Below are 12,007 nucleotides of genomic sequence, written 5' to 3' on the forward strand. Positions count from 1 at the left end.
GGGGGGGAAACTGGGGCCGTACTGGGCTGTACTGGGCTATACTGGGCTATACTGGGCGGGGTCGGGAGGGTTGGGGCGCGGATCGGCGCCGCTATGGAACGGTTCGTGGAGGGGAACAGGGCGGCTTTGCAGGTAGCGGGGCCGGGGGGGGGTTACGGGGGAATGGGGTGCGTGGGGAGTGGGGTGCGTGGGGAGTGGGTGCCGTGGGGCTTGGGGTGCAGCTGGACAGGGTGCATGGGGAGTGGGTGCTCAGGGAACTGGGGTGCGGGGGGAAATGGGTGCTCAGGGGAATGGGGTGCGCGCGGATTGGGTGCCCATGGGTGCAGGGGGGAGTGGGGTGCGTGGGGAGTGGGTGCCGTGGGGCTTGGGGTGCAGCTGGACAGGGTGCATGGGGAGTGGGTGCTCAGGGAACTGGGGTGCAAGGGGGGAAATGGGTGCTCAGGGGATTGGGGTGCAAGGGGGGAGCAGGGTGCCCAGGGAACTGGGGTGCCCAGAGGAGAGGGGTGTGGGGGCAGATGGGTGCTCAGGGGAGTGGGGTGCACGGGGCGGGGAGTGGGTGCCCAAGGGTGCAAGGGGGAGTGGGGTGCGTGGGGAGCGGGTGCCCAGGGAACTGGGGTGCGTGGGGGAGCGGGGTGCATGGAGAGTGGGGTGCAGAGGACTTGGGGTGCATGGGGACTGGGTGCTCAGGGAACTGGGTTGTGGGGGGAGATGGGTGCTCAGGGGATTGGGGTGCGAGGAGGGAGCAGGGTGCCCAGGGAACTGGGGTGCAGGGGGCTTGGGGTGCAGCGGGAAGCAGGGTGCAGCAGGACTGGGTGCCCAGGAAAGCGGGGTGCAGGGGGGAGCAGGGTGCACAGAGGATGAAGGCCCCCGGGTGGGATGCACCCATCTCCCCTGGAGAGAGGGGGCCGGGGTGGCACCGCCGCGCCGGGGACACCCCAAACCGTATCCACGGCCGGGGGCTCCCCAGCACCCCCCACCCCACCCCTGCAGCCCCGTCCCCGGTCTCGCAGCACGTGGGTGCGGGTCCCCCGACCTGCCGGGGGTCAGTGCCGCAGGCGGCTCCCGGTTGTTTACATCCTCGGCTTACACCGAATAAAGGAGCGAATCTGGGTTATGGCGTGAAATAATTGTCACCGAAAAAGGGCCCGGAGCCAGGGCGACTGCCTCGAGTGAGACAGGACGGGCGCCAGCACCCGGGGACGGGGGATCGCTGGGGTGACGTGGGTGACATTCTTTTTCTTGCTGCTGCAGGCAAGAAAAAAAGGGGTGAAATGTGGGTTTTTGGGGGGGGGGGGCAGCCAGCCCCAAACTGCCTCCGTGGGGCTCGCTGCCTCCCGCCTCTCTGGAAAAACCACTTTGATCTGGAGTTAAAAAGGCTCCCAGGGCTGCGGCGGCGTCCCCCGGGCAGGAAGGTCCCCGTCCCCGCCATCACGGTCGCTCGTGGCCGAGCTGGGTTTTCCCTTTCTGCATCCGTGTCCCAAAACCGTGAGGCTCTCGTGCCAGAAACGGACCCCGGGGCTCGTCCCAAGGGTGCCGGGTCGGTCGGCGCTTCGGGGATGCCAGGACCCCGTCCGGTGGCGGCTGGGAGATGGGTGACGTCCGTGAGGAGCGGCTCCAGGGACACCGGTGGCGAAGGGGAAGGGGCTGGCCCCGGGGGTGGGGTGGGGGGGGGGGCTGTGGAGTTCAGGGCCGTGTCGCTGCCGCGCCTGATGTCTCCTGCCCCGGCAGGACCACGTCCAGCGTCACCGGGAGATCCACGTGGTGATGGGCAATGAGGCCTGCGACCTGGACTCCACCGTCTCGGCCCTGGCCCTGGCGTATTTCCTGGCGAAGGTGAGACTCGCCCGCTGGCTCGGGGGACAAACGGTGGCTGGGGGACACACACACACACACACGCCTCACTGGGTGTCACCCCCGCCCCGCCGCAGACCACCCCGGCTCCCAAAGCCGCCTTCGTCCCGGTGCTGAACATCCCTCGCGCCGATTTCGCCCTCCGGACGGAGACGACGTTCCTGCTGCGGGAGCAGGGCGTCCCCGCCGCCTCCCTCGTCTTCCGGGATGAGATCGACCTGGGGGGGCTGCACCGCGCCGGGCTGCTCTCCCTGACGCTGGTCGATCACCACGTCCTGCCCGGGTGAGCCGGGGCTGGGGGGACACACACACACACACGACACGGGGACGACCGCCCACGCGAAGTCTCGCTTTTTCCTCGCTCGATTTTGGCCCCGGGGGGGTGAAATCTTTCCCTTCCTGGGGTGTTTTTAGGGCAGGAGGAGAGGAATTAAAGGGGGTTTCCAGGCTGTGCCGGGGGTGACGCAGCGTGGCTGCGCCCCAGGGCCGTGCCGGGGGTCTCACCCTCCCCGTCTCGCCCACCAGCGCCGACGCGGCCCTGGAAGAGGCCGTGGTGGAGGTCCTCGACCACCGGCCGTTGGAAGGGGACCGAGCCCCTGGCTGCCGGGTGACGGCAGAGCCGGTGGGTTCCTGCGCCACGCTGGTGACGGAGCGGATCGCCCAAGGGCCCCCGGGTGTGCTGGACAGACTCACGGCCACGCTGCTGCACGGTGAGGACGGGCAGCCTTCACCGAGCCTTGTCCGAGGGGGACGGCGACGACTGACGGCCCCCGCTTGCGTCGTCGTGTCCCGTGTCCCCCCCCCAGGCACCATCGTCCTGGATTGCGTCAACCTGAGCCCGGCGGCCGGCAAGGTGACGCCCAGGGACGTGGCGTGCGTCTCCCTGCTCGAGGCGAGGTTCCCCGAGCTGCCGGCCCGCGACGCCGTCTTCCGAGCCCTGCAAGCGGCCAAGTTTGACGTCTCAGGTCCGGCGGGGGTGTCTGGGGTCTCGCTGGGATGGACCCCCTCTCCTCGGGGACAAGGACGAGTCCCCGGGGCTCACGCTCGGCCCCTCTCGCCTCCCAGGGCTGACGACGGAGCAGATGCTGCGGAAGGACCTCAAAGTCCTCTCTGGCGATGAGCTGGTCCTCGCCGTCAGCGCCATCTACGTGGACCTGGAGGCGAGGCTCAGCGCGGGGAAACTGAGGCAGGGGGTGGCACGGTGGGGACAGCGCGGTGACGCCCGGCGTCTTGCCCCCTCCAGACCTTCCTGCGCCGGCCCGGCTTGCTGCAGGACCTGGATGCTTTCTGCAAAGCTCGGGGCTACGCGGGGCTGGTGGCCATGATGATCTCTTTTAACGAGCAGAACGAACCTTCCCGGCAGCTCGCGGTCTACAGTCAGCAAGAGACCCTCCGGAGCGCGGTGAGTGGCGGGGCTGGGCCGTACCCCCCCGAACCCTCAGCACGGACGGGGGGAGCTGGGGTGGTTCTCAGCTGCAGCGCCCTGAAACCCACCCCCCACCCCGATTTTGGGGGTGCTGGGGGGGGGGTCCCTTGCAGGTGTGCCGGGCGCTGGAGGAGGCGACGGCGCCGTCCCTGCACCTCCGGCCCCTGCCGAGCGCCTGGTCCTGCCTGAGCGCCTACGCCCAGGGCAACGCTTTGGCATCGCGGAAGAAGGTCCTGCCCGTCCTGCGGGCAGCCCTGGGGGGGCCGGGCGCTGCCGGGGGGCCGGAGGAGGAGGTGGTCCCGCCGCCCACCCCGATGAACAGCCTGGTGGAGGAATGTCCGCTGGCGCAGGCCGTGCCCCCCCTCTGCCCCCAGGATGTCCTGGATCGGGTCAGCCGCATCGCCGCCGGGCAGCCCCCCGGCTCCCCGAAATGAGAGCGGGCACCCGGCGGCTTTGGGGGGGCCGCACGAGGAGCTGGGGTCCACCCGGCAGGGTGCCTGGGCACGAGGGGGGCGCGGCCGTCTTCGTTAGGGCTCGGCTGCCTTCGTTAGGGCTCGGCTCGCTGCTGGAGCTGGGTCCTCGTCGCAACGTGCCCCCCCCGACGGGCTCCCACCGCGCCGACGGCCCCGCTGGGGTTTGGTGCCCAGGGTGGGTTTTCGGGGACCCTGTGGGCAGGGGGGGCCGGGGCAGCACTTGCACCCCCTTAACGAAGGCGCTGCGGGGGGGTTAATGAGTTCTTGCCGTTCTTCCTCCCTTGGGGGGCTGCGGGGGGCCCCGGATGGTGGGTCCGGATGCGCTGCCAGCCCGGGACTGTCACCCGTGTGCTCCGAGGATTAAATTTCCCTTTTTCTTCCACTTTTGGCTCTCGGCTCTTCTTCCACAACGGGTCCGGCGCTGCGCCGCGAGGCCCCCGCCCTCCCCATGGGCATCGCAGGGGGCGAACCCCCTCTTTTCCTGGGGTGCAACCCCCCCTGCCAATGGCCCCCCCCCGGGTCAGAGGAGCGTTTCGGGGGCCCGTAGCGTATGGGGGGGTGGGCGCTTTGCAGCCGAACCCCCAAATCTGGCCCAGCGGGGAGGAAACCGGTTGTGCCGCGATGAGCCGTGGCCTCTGCCGGCTGCGAATGCGGCCAAACCAGTTTGGAGGAGCCACCAGTGCCGTCACCAGAGCCCGTCGCCGGTGGGGAGCCACGGGCCGAGAGAGGCTCCCCGGAGAGGTGAGCGGCCCCGGTGCCGGGACTCTCTGAGGTCTCGTAGAGGGTTGAGCGGGGCCGTCGGCCGGGCGCAGCCGGTTGGCACCCGCTTTCAGTTTGGAAATGGGGCGGGAAAGGTGGGAAATGGGGGTGGTTTGGTGCGGAGCCGCTGGGGGATGCGAGAGCCCCCTGGGGGGGCGGGCCCGGTCCCTGAACGGGGGCTGGCGTCTCTCTCTGCAGGCGACGGTGACAAGGATGGCCGCGGGGACGGCCGCCGGGGACGGCCTGGACCTGAGCGAGGAGTGGCAGGATGAGGACTTCCCCCGGTAAGAGGGCGATGGGAGCGGCACCCCCAAACCCGCCGCCTGTCCCGGGGTCCCGCTGACCCCCCCGTCCCTACCAGGCCCCTGCCGGAGGGGTGCCCGGGGGCTGGGGGTGCCCCGCGGCGCATGCGGAGGCGGCTGCCAGCGCCGGAGCAGACCGAGAGCGCCGAGCGCTCGCCCGACGCCAGCATCGACATCGACCTGGACGCGCTGGAGACGCCCTCGGGCAGTGACGGCTTCGAGTGGGAGGGTGAGACCCGGCCGGGGTGGGGGCACGGGGGGACCCCCAGGGTCATCTCCCCCCCCCCCCCCCCCCCAGTGCCGCGCTAACCAGCTGCCCGCAGAGGAGCTGCCGCATGCCTGGGGCTTCGCCGAGGGGGCTGGCAGCCGGCGGGCGCCGGGCACGGAGGACGAGCGGCCGGAGGAGAGCGTGGACCTGAGCGCGGTGGAGCCCTACAGCCGGGTCCTCTCCCACGGGGGTAACACGGGGACGGGTGCCCGGGGTGGGACTCCTGGGTCCCCTTCCCGAGCCCACGGGGGCTGGGGGCGTGGGGGAGGGGGACACGCCAGGCGCCGGCCGTGCCACCCTCCGCTCCGGCCAGGGTACCATGGTGAGGGCTTCGGTGCCATCCTGCTCTTCGCCGCCTGCCACCTCCCGGACAGCAGCATCCCCCGGTACAGCTACGTGATGGAGAACCTGCTCAGGTGGGGCCGGGGGGGGAGCCGGGGTCCTTCCTGCGCGCCCCGTGCCTCGGTTTCCCCGAGCTGACGGGCCGCGCCGTCCCTCCAGGTACATCGTGGGCACCCTGGAGAGGACGGTGGCCGACCGCTACGTCCTGGTGTGCCTGAGCGGGGCGGCAGCGTGGGGGCAGATCCCCTCCTTCGGCTGGATGAAACGGTGCTACCAGGCTATGGATCGGCGGTGAGCGTGCAAGGGCTCCCGGGGAGCGTGCCGGGACGGGGGGTGGCGGCAGTGAGCGTGCCGGGCTGGCGGCGAGCCCTGGAGCATCCCGGTCCTTCCCAGGCTCCGGAAGAGCCTCCAGGCTGTGATCATCGTCCACCCCACCTGGTACGTCAAGGCACTCGTGACGCTCTCCCGGCCCTTTCTCAGGTAGGGTTGCTCGCACCCGCACGTGCGAGGCCTCGCACGGGGACGTTTTCCTCCTCCCCGGGGCTTCCCATGCCAGCTCCTGGTGAAGGGGTCCTGTCGCACAAGGGTGTAACGAGCTGGGCCCCCCCCCCCTGTCTCCCCCAGCCCCACCTTCAGCAGCAAGGTCCGGTTCGCCCCCAGCCTGCGGGAGCTCTCCCGGCTCGTCCCCTTGGAGCCAGCGCACGTCCCCGAGCCCGTCCGGCGGTGAGTCCCCTGCGCAGGGCCGGGGTTTGGGGGGGGGGTGTGTCTGGGGAGGGGGGGAGCCACGCGGTGCTGGCCACGGCTGCTTTTCTCTCCCCGCAGGCTGGAACCGAGCTGGGATGGCAGCCGGGACGTGACGCGGTGACGGGGACACACAGGGACGAGCGGTGGCATCGGGGGCTCGGTTCCCCGCACGCCCACGGGTGAATAAAGGACGTGGCCGGGAGCACGTGTGGGGGGGTCTCGGCTTTTCCTGGCACATTTGGCAGCCCCGGCGGCAGAGGAGCCCCGAGGCAGCTCGCGGACGCGCTCCTTGGGCCAGCACAAGGGTTTTATTTCAAGGGTGGGTGGTTTTTCCCAGGGGAGGGAAAACAGAATCAAGCGTCGGCACTCGCTTACCGACACCGAGTGCACCGCGGGGCTGGAAAAGCCCGGCTCCGCGCAGGAGCATCCCGGCGTGGCGTGGAGCATGGCGAAGGGCAAAGCCTCTGCCGCCCAGCCGCGATGCCCGGCACGTGCTTTTTAATATTAAATCCCGGCGCTATTTAAACTATATACACCCGCGCCCGAATTCGGGAGCCCGAGTGCCTCCGCGGGTCGGGCCCCGTCCTGCCTCGGCCGGTGCCGGTGAAACTCTGGTGGCAATCCTGGGCGGAGGTGACCCACCCACGGTCCTCCCTCCGAGGTGGCGGAGGCTGCCTAGTTGCTTTTAGAGCTTTAAAAAAAAATATATATCCTAAAAAGAAAGAAGGAAGGTGGCAGTTTGCCGGCGGTGGAAACGCCGGCCGGAGGCACCGCGGGCTCGGTGGCGGTGTCAGTGCTGAGCTGCTGCCGCTGAGGCACCGAAGCGTTGGGGTTTAATCCTGGTTTTGCACCGAAGTGTCGGGGTTTAATCCCGGTTTTACTCTTCTACGCCTTTCCGGGAAGGCACCAAATCGGCCTCGGCATCGGGACCGGCCTTGCCACGATCCCCTGGGGAAACCAAGGCACCGCGGCCTGGCGCAAGCCGAGAGGGGCCCATGGGAGATGCCGGCATGGAAAAAGGGAAAACCGGGAGGATTTGGCACATCGCGGCTGCGCCCAGCAGCTCCTGGTGCGCTTCGGGAGGGTGGCTGCGTCCTTTCGGCCGAAATCCTGGTCGGGCGTGAGGCGGGGGCTGCCGTCCCCGCTCCCTCCCCGCGTCACCGACCCGACGGTGCCTCCGGGAAGGAGGGAGCTGCCAGGGGGACGATGACCGAAAGCCAGCAGGAGCCGGGCGAGGATCGCTCTGCATAAATTACCGCAGGGTTAAAGCGCTCGAGGTTGGTTTCTCCTCCGGTTGGGGTTCAGGCAGTTCAAGTTTGGGCTGAAAAAGCCAGGAATCTGCAAAGTCCAAGAGGCCGGGTTACGGAACCGCACAAGCGGTGGCTCGTTTGGGTGTGTTAATTAGCGGCGGGGGCTCGGAGGGGGACGACGGGTGCTCAGGGCTCCCCCAGCCGCTCGCACGGCCGTGCACTCACATGCTACAAGACCCGGGAGCTGCTCCACTGTCGCTCCCGACCGCCCTTGGACCTCATCTCCTGGACGGCGCCAGTCTGCGGGGAGGGCGCAGAGATGTCATCGCCCAACCGTGCCACCTGTCACCCAAACAACCCACCTCACACCCCCCAAGATCCGTCACCCAACCTTGAGACTCCACCACTCCAACAGTGACACCCATCACCCAACTGGGACCCACCACCCCAACACCGACACCCAACACCCAACCATAAGACCCAACAGTGACACCCATCACCCAACTGGGACCCACCACCCCAACACCGACACCCAACACCCAACCATAAGACCCAACAGCAACACCCAACACACAACCATGAGACTCCACCACCTCAACAGCGACACCCATCACCCAACTGGGACCCACCACCCCACCAGTGACACCCGTCGCCCAACGGTGCGCGCAGGTAAGGTACCATGGGCAGGCCTTCGCCCGCGGCCATGTCGCCAGAGCCGATGTGCGTCAGGTGGATGAAGTTCATGGGCTCCCCGATCATGGAGCGGTCAATCCGCCTCCTCCTCTTCTTCTGCAAGCGGATGAAGGCCGTCAGCCCCCACTGAGCCCGTGGCCCCAGGCCCCCAACCCCTCCCCAAAGCAGCCAGGCTGAAGCTACTCACAGGCTGTGGCTTCTCCACGACGCAGCAGCCCAGCTTGTGCCAGAAGTCGCTCATGTTCACGGTGGCGGTGGCCACCTTCCCTCCCTGCCGGGCTGGCTGCCGGGGGGGCCACGCCGGTGCAGAGACCTCCGCGTGGGGTCACTCCATGGGGATGGGTGGGGGCACCTGGCTGGGGTGTCACGGCGTGGGGAGGAGCAGCCGGCTGTGGGTGTGAAGGGAGGGGTGATGCCGGCAGTCCTGGCTCCCCACATCTGCTTCCCAGCGACCACACGGAGCCAGAGACCCCCGGGTATCGCACAGAGACCCCCAGGCATCACACAGAGACCCCCAGGGACCCCGGGCATCACACAGAGACCCCTGGGTGACCCTGAGCATCACACAGAGACCCCCAGGGACCCTGGGCATCACACAGAGACCCCTGGGTGACCCTGAGCATCACACAGAGACCCCCAGGGACCCCGGGCATCACACAGAGACCCCCCAGGGACCCTAAGCATCACACAGAGACCCCCAGAGACCCCAGGCATCACGCAGAGACCCCCCAGGCGTCACACAGAGACCCCTGGGAATCACAGAGCCACCCGGAAGAGTCGTCCCCGTGGCCAGGGCAGGATCCGGCCCCGGCCCCCGCCCCGGTGCAGGACGTGGCTGAGGGATGCTGCAGCAGGATGGGGGGGGGCAGAGGTGGCAGCGGCAAATCCCAGCTCCCTGAGCCAGGCGGCTATAAATATCCCGGCCTTTCCGAAAAGGGGCCGGAGGTTGAGCTCTTCCGCTCCGGCTTGAAAAGCAGATGGGGGGGAAATAAACAGGGGGCTGCCCGGCCGGCGGGACTCTGCCCCAAACCCCCATGGCCCTGGCTGGGGTCACCGAGGGGGGTGTGGAAAAGGGGGTTCACCCCCAAAATGGGTGCTCCCCCCCCCCCCCCACCGCAAGGAGAGACGACTCTTTCGCTGCAAAAGCACCCGGCGGCACGCGCAAAACTCACCCACCCACGAAGGGCCGCGGCCTGAGCACAACCCTATATCAGCCACCGGAGAGTCCCCACGCCGGCATGGGGGGCAGCTAGCGGCTGCGCTGAGGCAAGGCCAAGTTTTGCCGGAGCTCGGCCGCGGTGGCAGATGGGTGCCGGACCCCCACCGTGCTGGCAAACAGGAAAAGTCCCTTCCTCTGCCCCTGCGCCGGCGCCGCCGGATGGGTCCAAAGTCCGCAGCAGCCGGCCGGCGCTTCCTGCCCGCAGCGGGGAGGAGCAGGGCCCGCAGCCGTGACTGCTGGGTGCCAGGGCCGGCAGCCCCCCCAAACGGGGTGCCAAGCCCCCCTTGGGTGCCGAGGGATGCTCCGACACTGAGGGATTGCATCGCCTCAGCGGCGTCCCCGTTCGCAGCCTCGCCACGGCCAGCGGGCAGGATCCGGCCCCAGGGTGACCCGGCAGCCAGGCAGCACCCACAGCCCATCCCCTCGGCGTCAGGGCACCGGGGGGGGAAGTGGGTGCCCAGCCGTGACCGCTTCCCCCCCCTCTCCTACCACCAGCCTGGCCCTGGGTCCCAAGGGGAGACTTGAGGCACGACCGAGGGGCCACCCCGGAGCCCCCCGTGCCCCTCACCCCGGCGTCTGGGCCCCGGCCCTCAGCACCCCCCTCCCCGTGAGCGCAGCTGCTGAGAACGGGCAAGTTGTGACACATCCAGGGTGGCGTAAACCGGGGCCGTGCCCACGCCGGATCTGTGCACCAGCACCCCCCAGGCAAACCCGGCCTCTCCCACGGGCTGCGGACGGACAGAGGGACGGAGCGGGGCGGGGGGGGCTGCCTGCTCTTTCTAGCCCCGTTTCCTTAGGAAATGAGGCTGCCGGAGCCGGCCCCCGCCATAATGCCCCGGCTCACTGCCGGATCCGGCAGCGCAGCGGAAAGGCCTTGGGGGGGGGGTAACCCCCCAAATTCGGCATCGCCACCGGTCCCTGGGGTGCTGGAAGAGCCTCCGCGGGGAGCCCCAGGAGCGGGCTCAGCCTCACACAAGCCACCAGCGAATCCCCGCGTGACACCCCCCCCCCCCGCCCTGAGGGGTTCAAGCTGCCGCAACCCCTCCCCACTCAGACCCCTCCTTCCTCCCCCCAAAACCACCCCCCAGCACCCACCGGGCCTCACGTTCTCGTGCCCAGCGAAGGACGGCGGCGGGGGCCGGATCCGGCCGCTCTCCCGGCTCTGGGCGGTTGTCGACGGCAGGTCCCGCAGGCCGCAGCTGCCCCAGTTCCCCCAACCCCGCCGTGGGGGGGGGGTCTCACACGCCCTCCCCTCCCCGCTTGCCCACCCCTGCAATGAGTTGTGTCCGGTCTCAGCCCACCTGGGCAGAGGGGCCCGGCCCCACGGTGGCCCCGGGGAGGGTGGCTGACGGCCCGGCCCGCGTCGGCACACACAAAATGACTTCCCTGTTGTTGGGAAACCACCACTCAGCGGCTCTGCGTCACCGGCGGGGGACCGGGGAGAGGAGCGAAGGCGGGGGGGAGGGGGGGAGAGCCGCTCCAGGCCCCCCAGCACTGGGGTCTCCCACCCCAGGGGTGCCCACTGGGGTCCCCCCAAGCTGGGAAGGGAGGGTAGCGTGAGGGGGATGGGGCCGTGCTGGGTGAGAGCCCCGGGACCCCCCGCCCCGGCTGCGGGCTCGGGACCCCCGGGATGGGGGGCAAACGGGGAGAGAACCCCCTTTGCGTGGGACGGTCACGGCTGCCACCCCGGGGGCACCGGGTGCCAGCAAGGGTGCGGGACCCGGTGGGCTCGGTAGGGCTGGGGGGTCCCGGAAGGGCTGGAGGTCCCGGGGGTCACTGTAGGGCTGGGGGGTCCCTGCAGGGCTGGGGGGTCCCAGAGGAGTTGGGGACCCCAGGGGTCCTGGTGGGGCCGGGGGGTCCCAGAAGGGCTGGGGGGTCCCGGTAGGGCTGGGGGGTCCTGCTGGGGCTGGGGGGCCGGGTAGGACTGGGGGGGTCCCGGCAGGGCTGGGGACCCCGGCAGTCCTGGTAGGGCGGGGGGGGGGGGGTGTCCGGGCAGGGCTGAGGGTCCCGGCAGGGCTGGGGGGTCCCGGTAGGGTCTGGGGGTCCCGGTAGGGTTCGGGATCCCGGCAGGACTCCCCGGTCCGGCCAGGAGGCTGCAAGGGGGGGGGGGGGGGTTCCTCCCGCCGCCCCCCTCCCGTCCCGGAGCCGCCCCCGGTGCCCTCCCCGCCCTCCCCCGGCGCTTTCGGGGACCCTTCCGCGGGGTCGCACCCCTCGGGGGGAGCCGGTCCCGGCGGGAGCCCCATTACCTGTCCCGGCGCCGGGTGCGGGGTCCCGGTGCGGGGTCCCGGTGCGGAGTCCCGGTGCCGGTGCCCAGCTCGTAGCGGCCAGGCGTGGCCCGGCGGGTGCGGGACGCGGCGCTACCCCGCCGCCCGGCTCGGCTCGGCCCGGCCCGGCCCGGAGCACAGCTCCCACCCTGGACGGCGCCGGCATTGCAGGGCCCGCGGCCGGGCGGGGGTGGGGGGGGGCCGGGCGGGGGGGAGCCGGCAAGGTCGGGGGTCCCCAGGGTCCCGGTAGGGCTGGGGGGGTCCCGGCAGGGCTCGGGGGTCCCCAGGGTCCCGGTAGGGCTGGGGGGGTCCCGGCAGGGCTATGGGGGGGTTGGCACGACTGGGGGTCCCGAGGCGTGGCGAGGCTGGGCACCCTGGTAGGGCTGGGGGTCCCCAGCTGGGGGGTCCAGGGGCTC

The 12,007-nt window shown here is 70.4% G+C and overlaps 3 protein-coding genes across 10 annotated transcripts; 2 read left to right on the forward strand and 1 right to left on the reverse strand.

Annotated features, from left to right (window-relative positions):
• Window positions 1–4: 4 nt before the first annotated feature.
• Window positions 5–4,132, forward strand: PRUNE1 (prune exopolyphosphatase 1). Of its 4 annotated transcripts, XM_054806235.1 has the most exons (9): window positions 101–132; window positions 1,099–1,169; window positions 1,729–1,833; window positions 1,929–2,134; window positions 2,377–2,561; window positions 2,658–2,816; window positions 2,917–3,011; window positions 3,095–3,253; window positions 3,391–4,132. In XM_054806235.1, the coding sequence occupies exons 3-9, from the start codon at window positions 1,765–1,767 to the stop codon at window positions 3,709–3,711; spliced, it is 1,194 nt and encodes a 397-aa protein (XP_054662210.1). In that variant the 5' UTR covers window positions 101–132; window positions 1,099–1,169; window positions 1,729–1,764; the 3' UTR covers window positions 3,712–4,132. The 4 variants fall into 4 exon arrangements, with proteins under 4 accessions (XP_054662209.1, XP_054662212.1, XP_054662210.1 ...); XM_054806234.1 differs by lacking the exon at window positions 1,099–1,169 and having other exon boundaries at window positions 5–132; XM_054806237.1 differs by lacking the exon at window positions 1,099–1,169 and having other exon boundaries at window positions 81–101.
• On the forward strand, window positions 4,069–6,378 carry BNIPL (BCL2 interacting protein like). The gene is made up of 9 exons (XM_054806233.1): window positions 4,069–4,491; window positions 4,708–4,793; window positions 4,871–5,040; window positions 5,135–5,269; window positions 5,393–5,495; window positions 5,581–5,712; window positions 5,815–5,901; window positions 6,046–6,144; window positions 6,244–6,378. The coding sequence occupies exons 1-9, from the start codon at window positions 4,069–4,071 to the stop codon at window positions 6,284–6,286; spliced, it is 1,278 nt and encodes a 425-aa protein (XP_054662208.1). The 3' UTR covers window positions 6,287–6,378.
• A 76-nt stretch (window positions 6,379–6,454) lies between these two features.
• CDC42SE1 (CDC42 small effector 1) lies at window positions 6,455–11,737 on the reverse strand. Of its 5 annotated transcripts, none has more exons than XM_054806238.1 (5): window positions 11,574–11,737; window positions 8,296–8,497; window positions 8,094–8,204; window positions 7,641–7,715; window positions 6,455–7,503 (listed from the first exon to the last, which is right to left on the reverse strand). In XM_054806238.1, the coding sequence occupies exons 2-4, from the start codon at window positions 8,347–8,349 to the stop codon at window positions 7,644–7,646; spliced, it is 237 nt and encodes a 78-aa protein (XP_054662213.1). In that variant the 5' UTR covers window positions 8,350–8,497; window positions 11,574–11,737; the 3' UTR covers window positions 6,455–7,503; window positions 7,641–7,643. The 5 variants fall into 5 exon arrangements, with proteins under 5 accessions (XP_054662213.1, XP_054662215.1, XP_054662217.1 ...); XM_054806240.1 differs by lacking the exon at window positions 11,574–11,737 and adding an exon at window positions 10,629–10,759; XM_054806242.1 differs by lacking the exon at window positions 11,574–11,737 and adding an exon at window positions 10,423–10,579.
• Between the last annotated feature and the right edge of the window lie 270 nt (window positions 11,738–12,007).

This window comes from Grus americana, chromosome 29 (genome assembly GCF_028858705.1).
Source record: "Grus americana isolate bGruAme1 chromosome 29, bGruAme1.mat, whole genome shotgun sequence".
Taxonomy (NCBI): Eukaryota; Metazoa; Chordata; class Aves; order Gruiformes; family Gruidae; genus Grus; species Grus americana.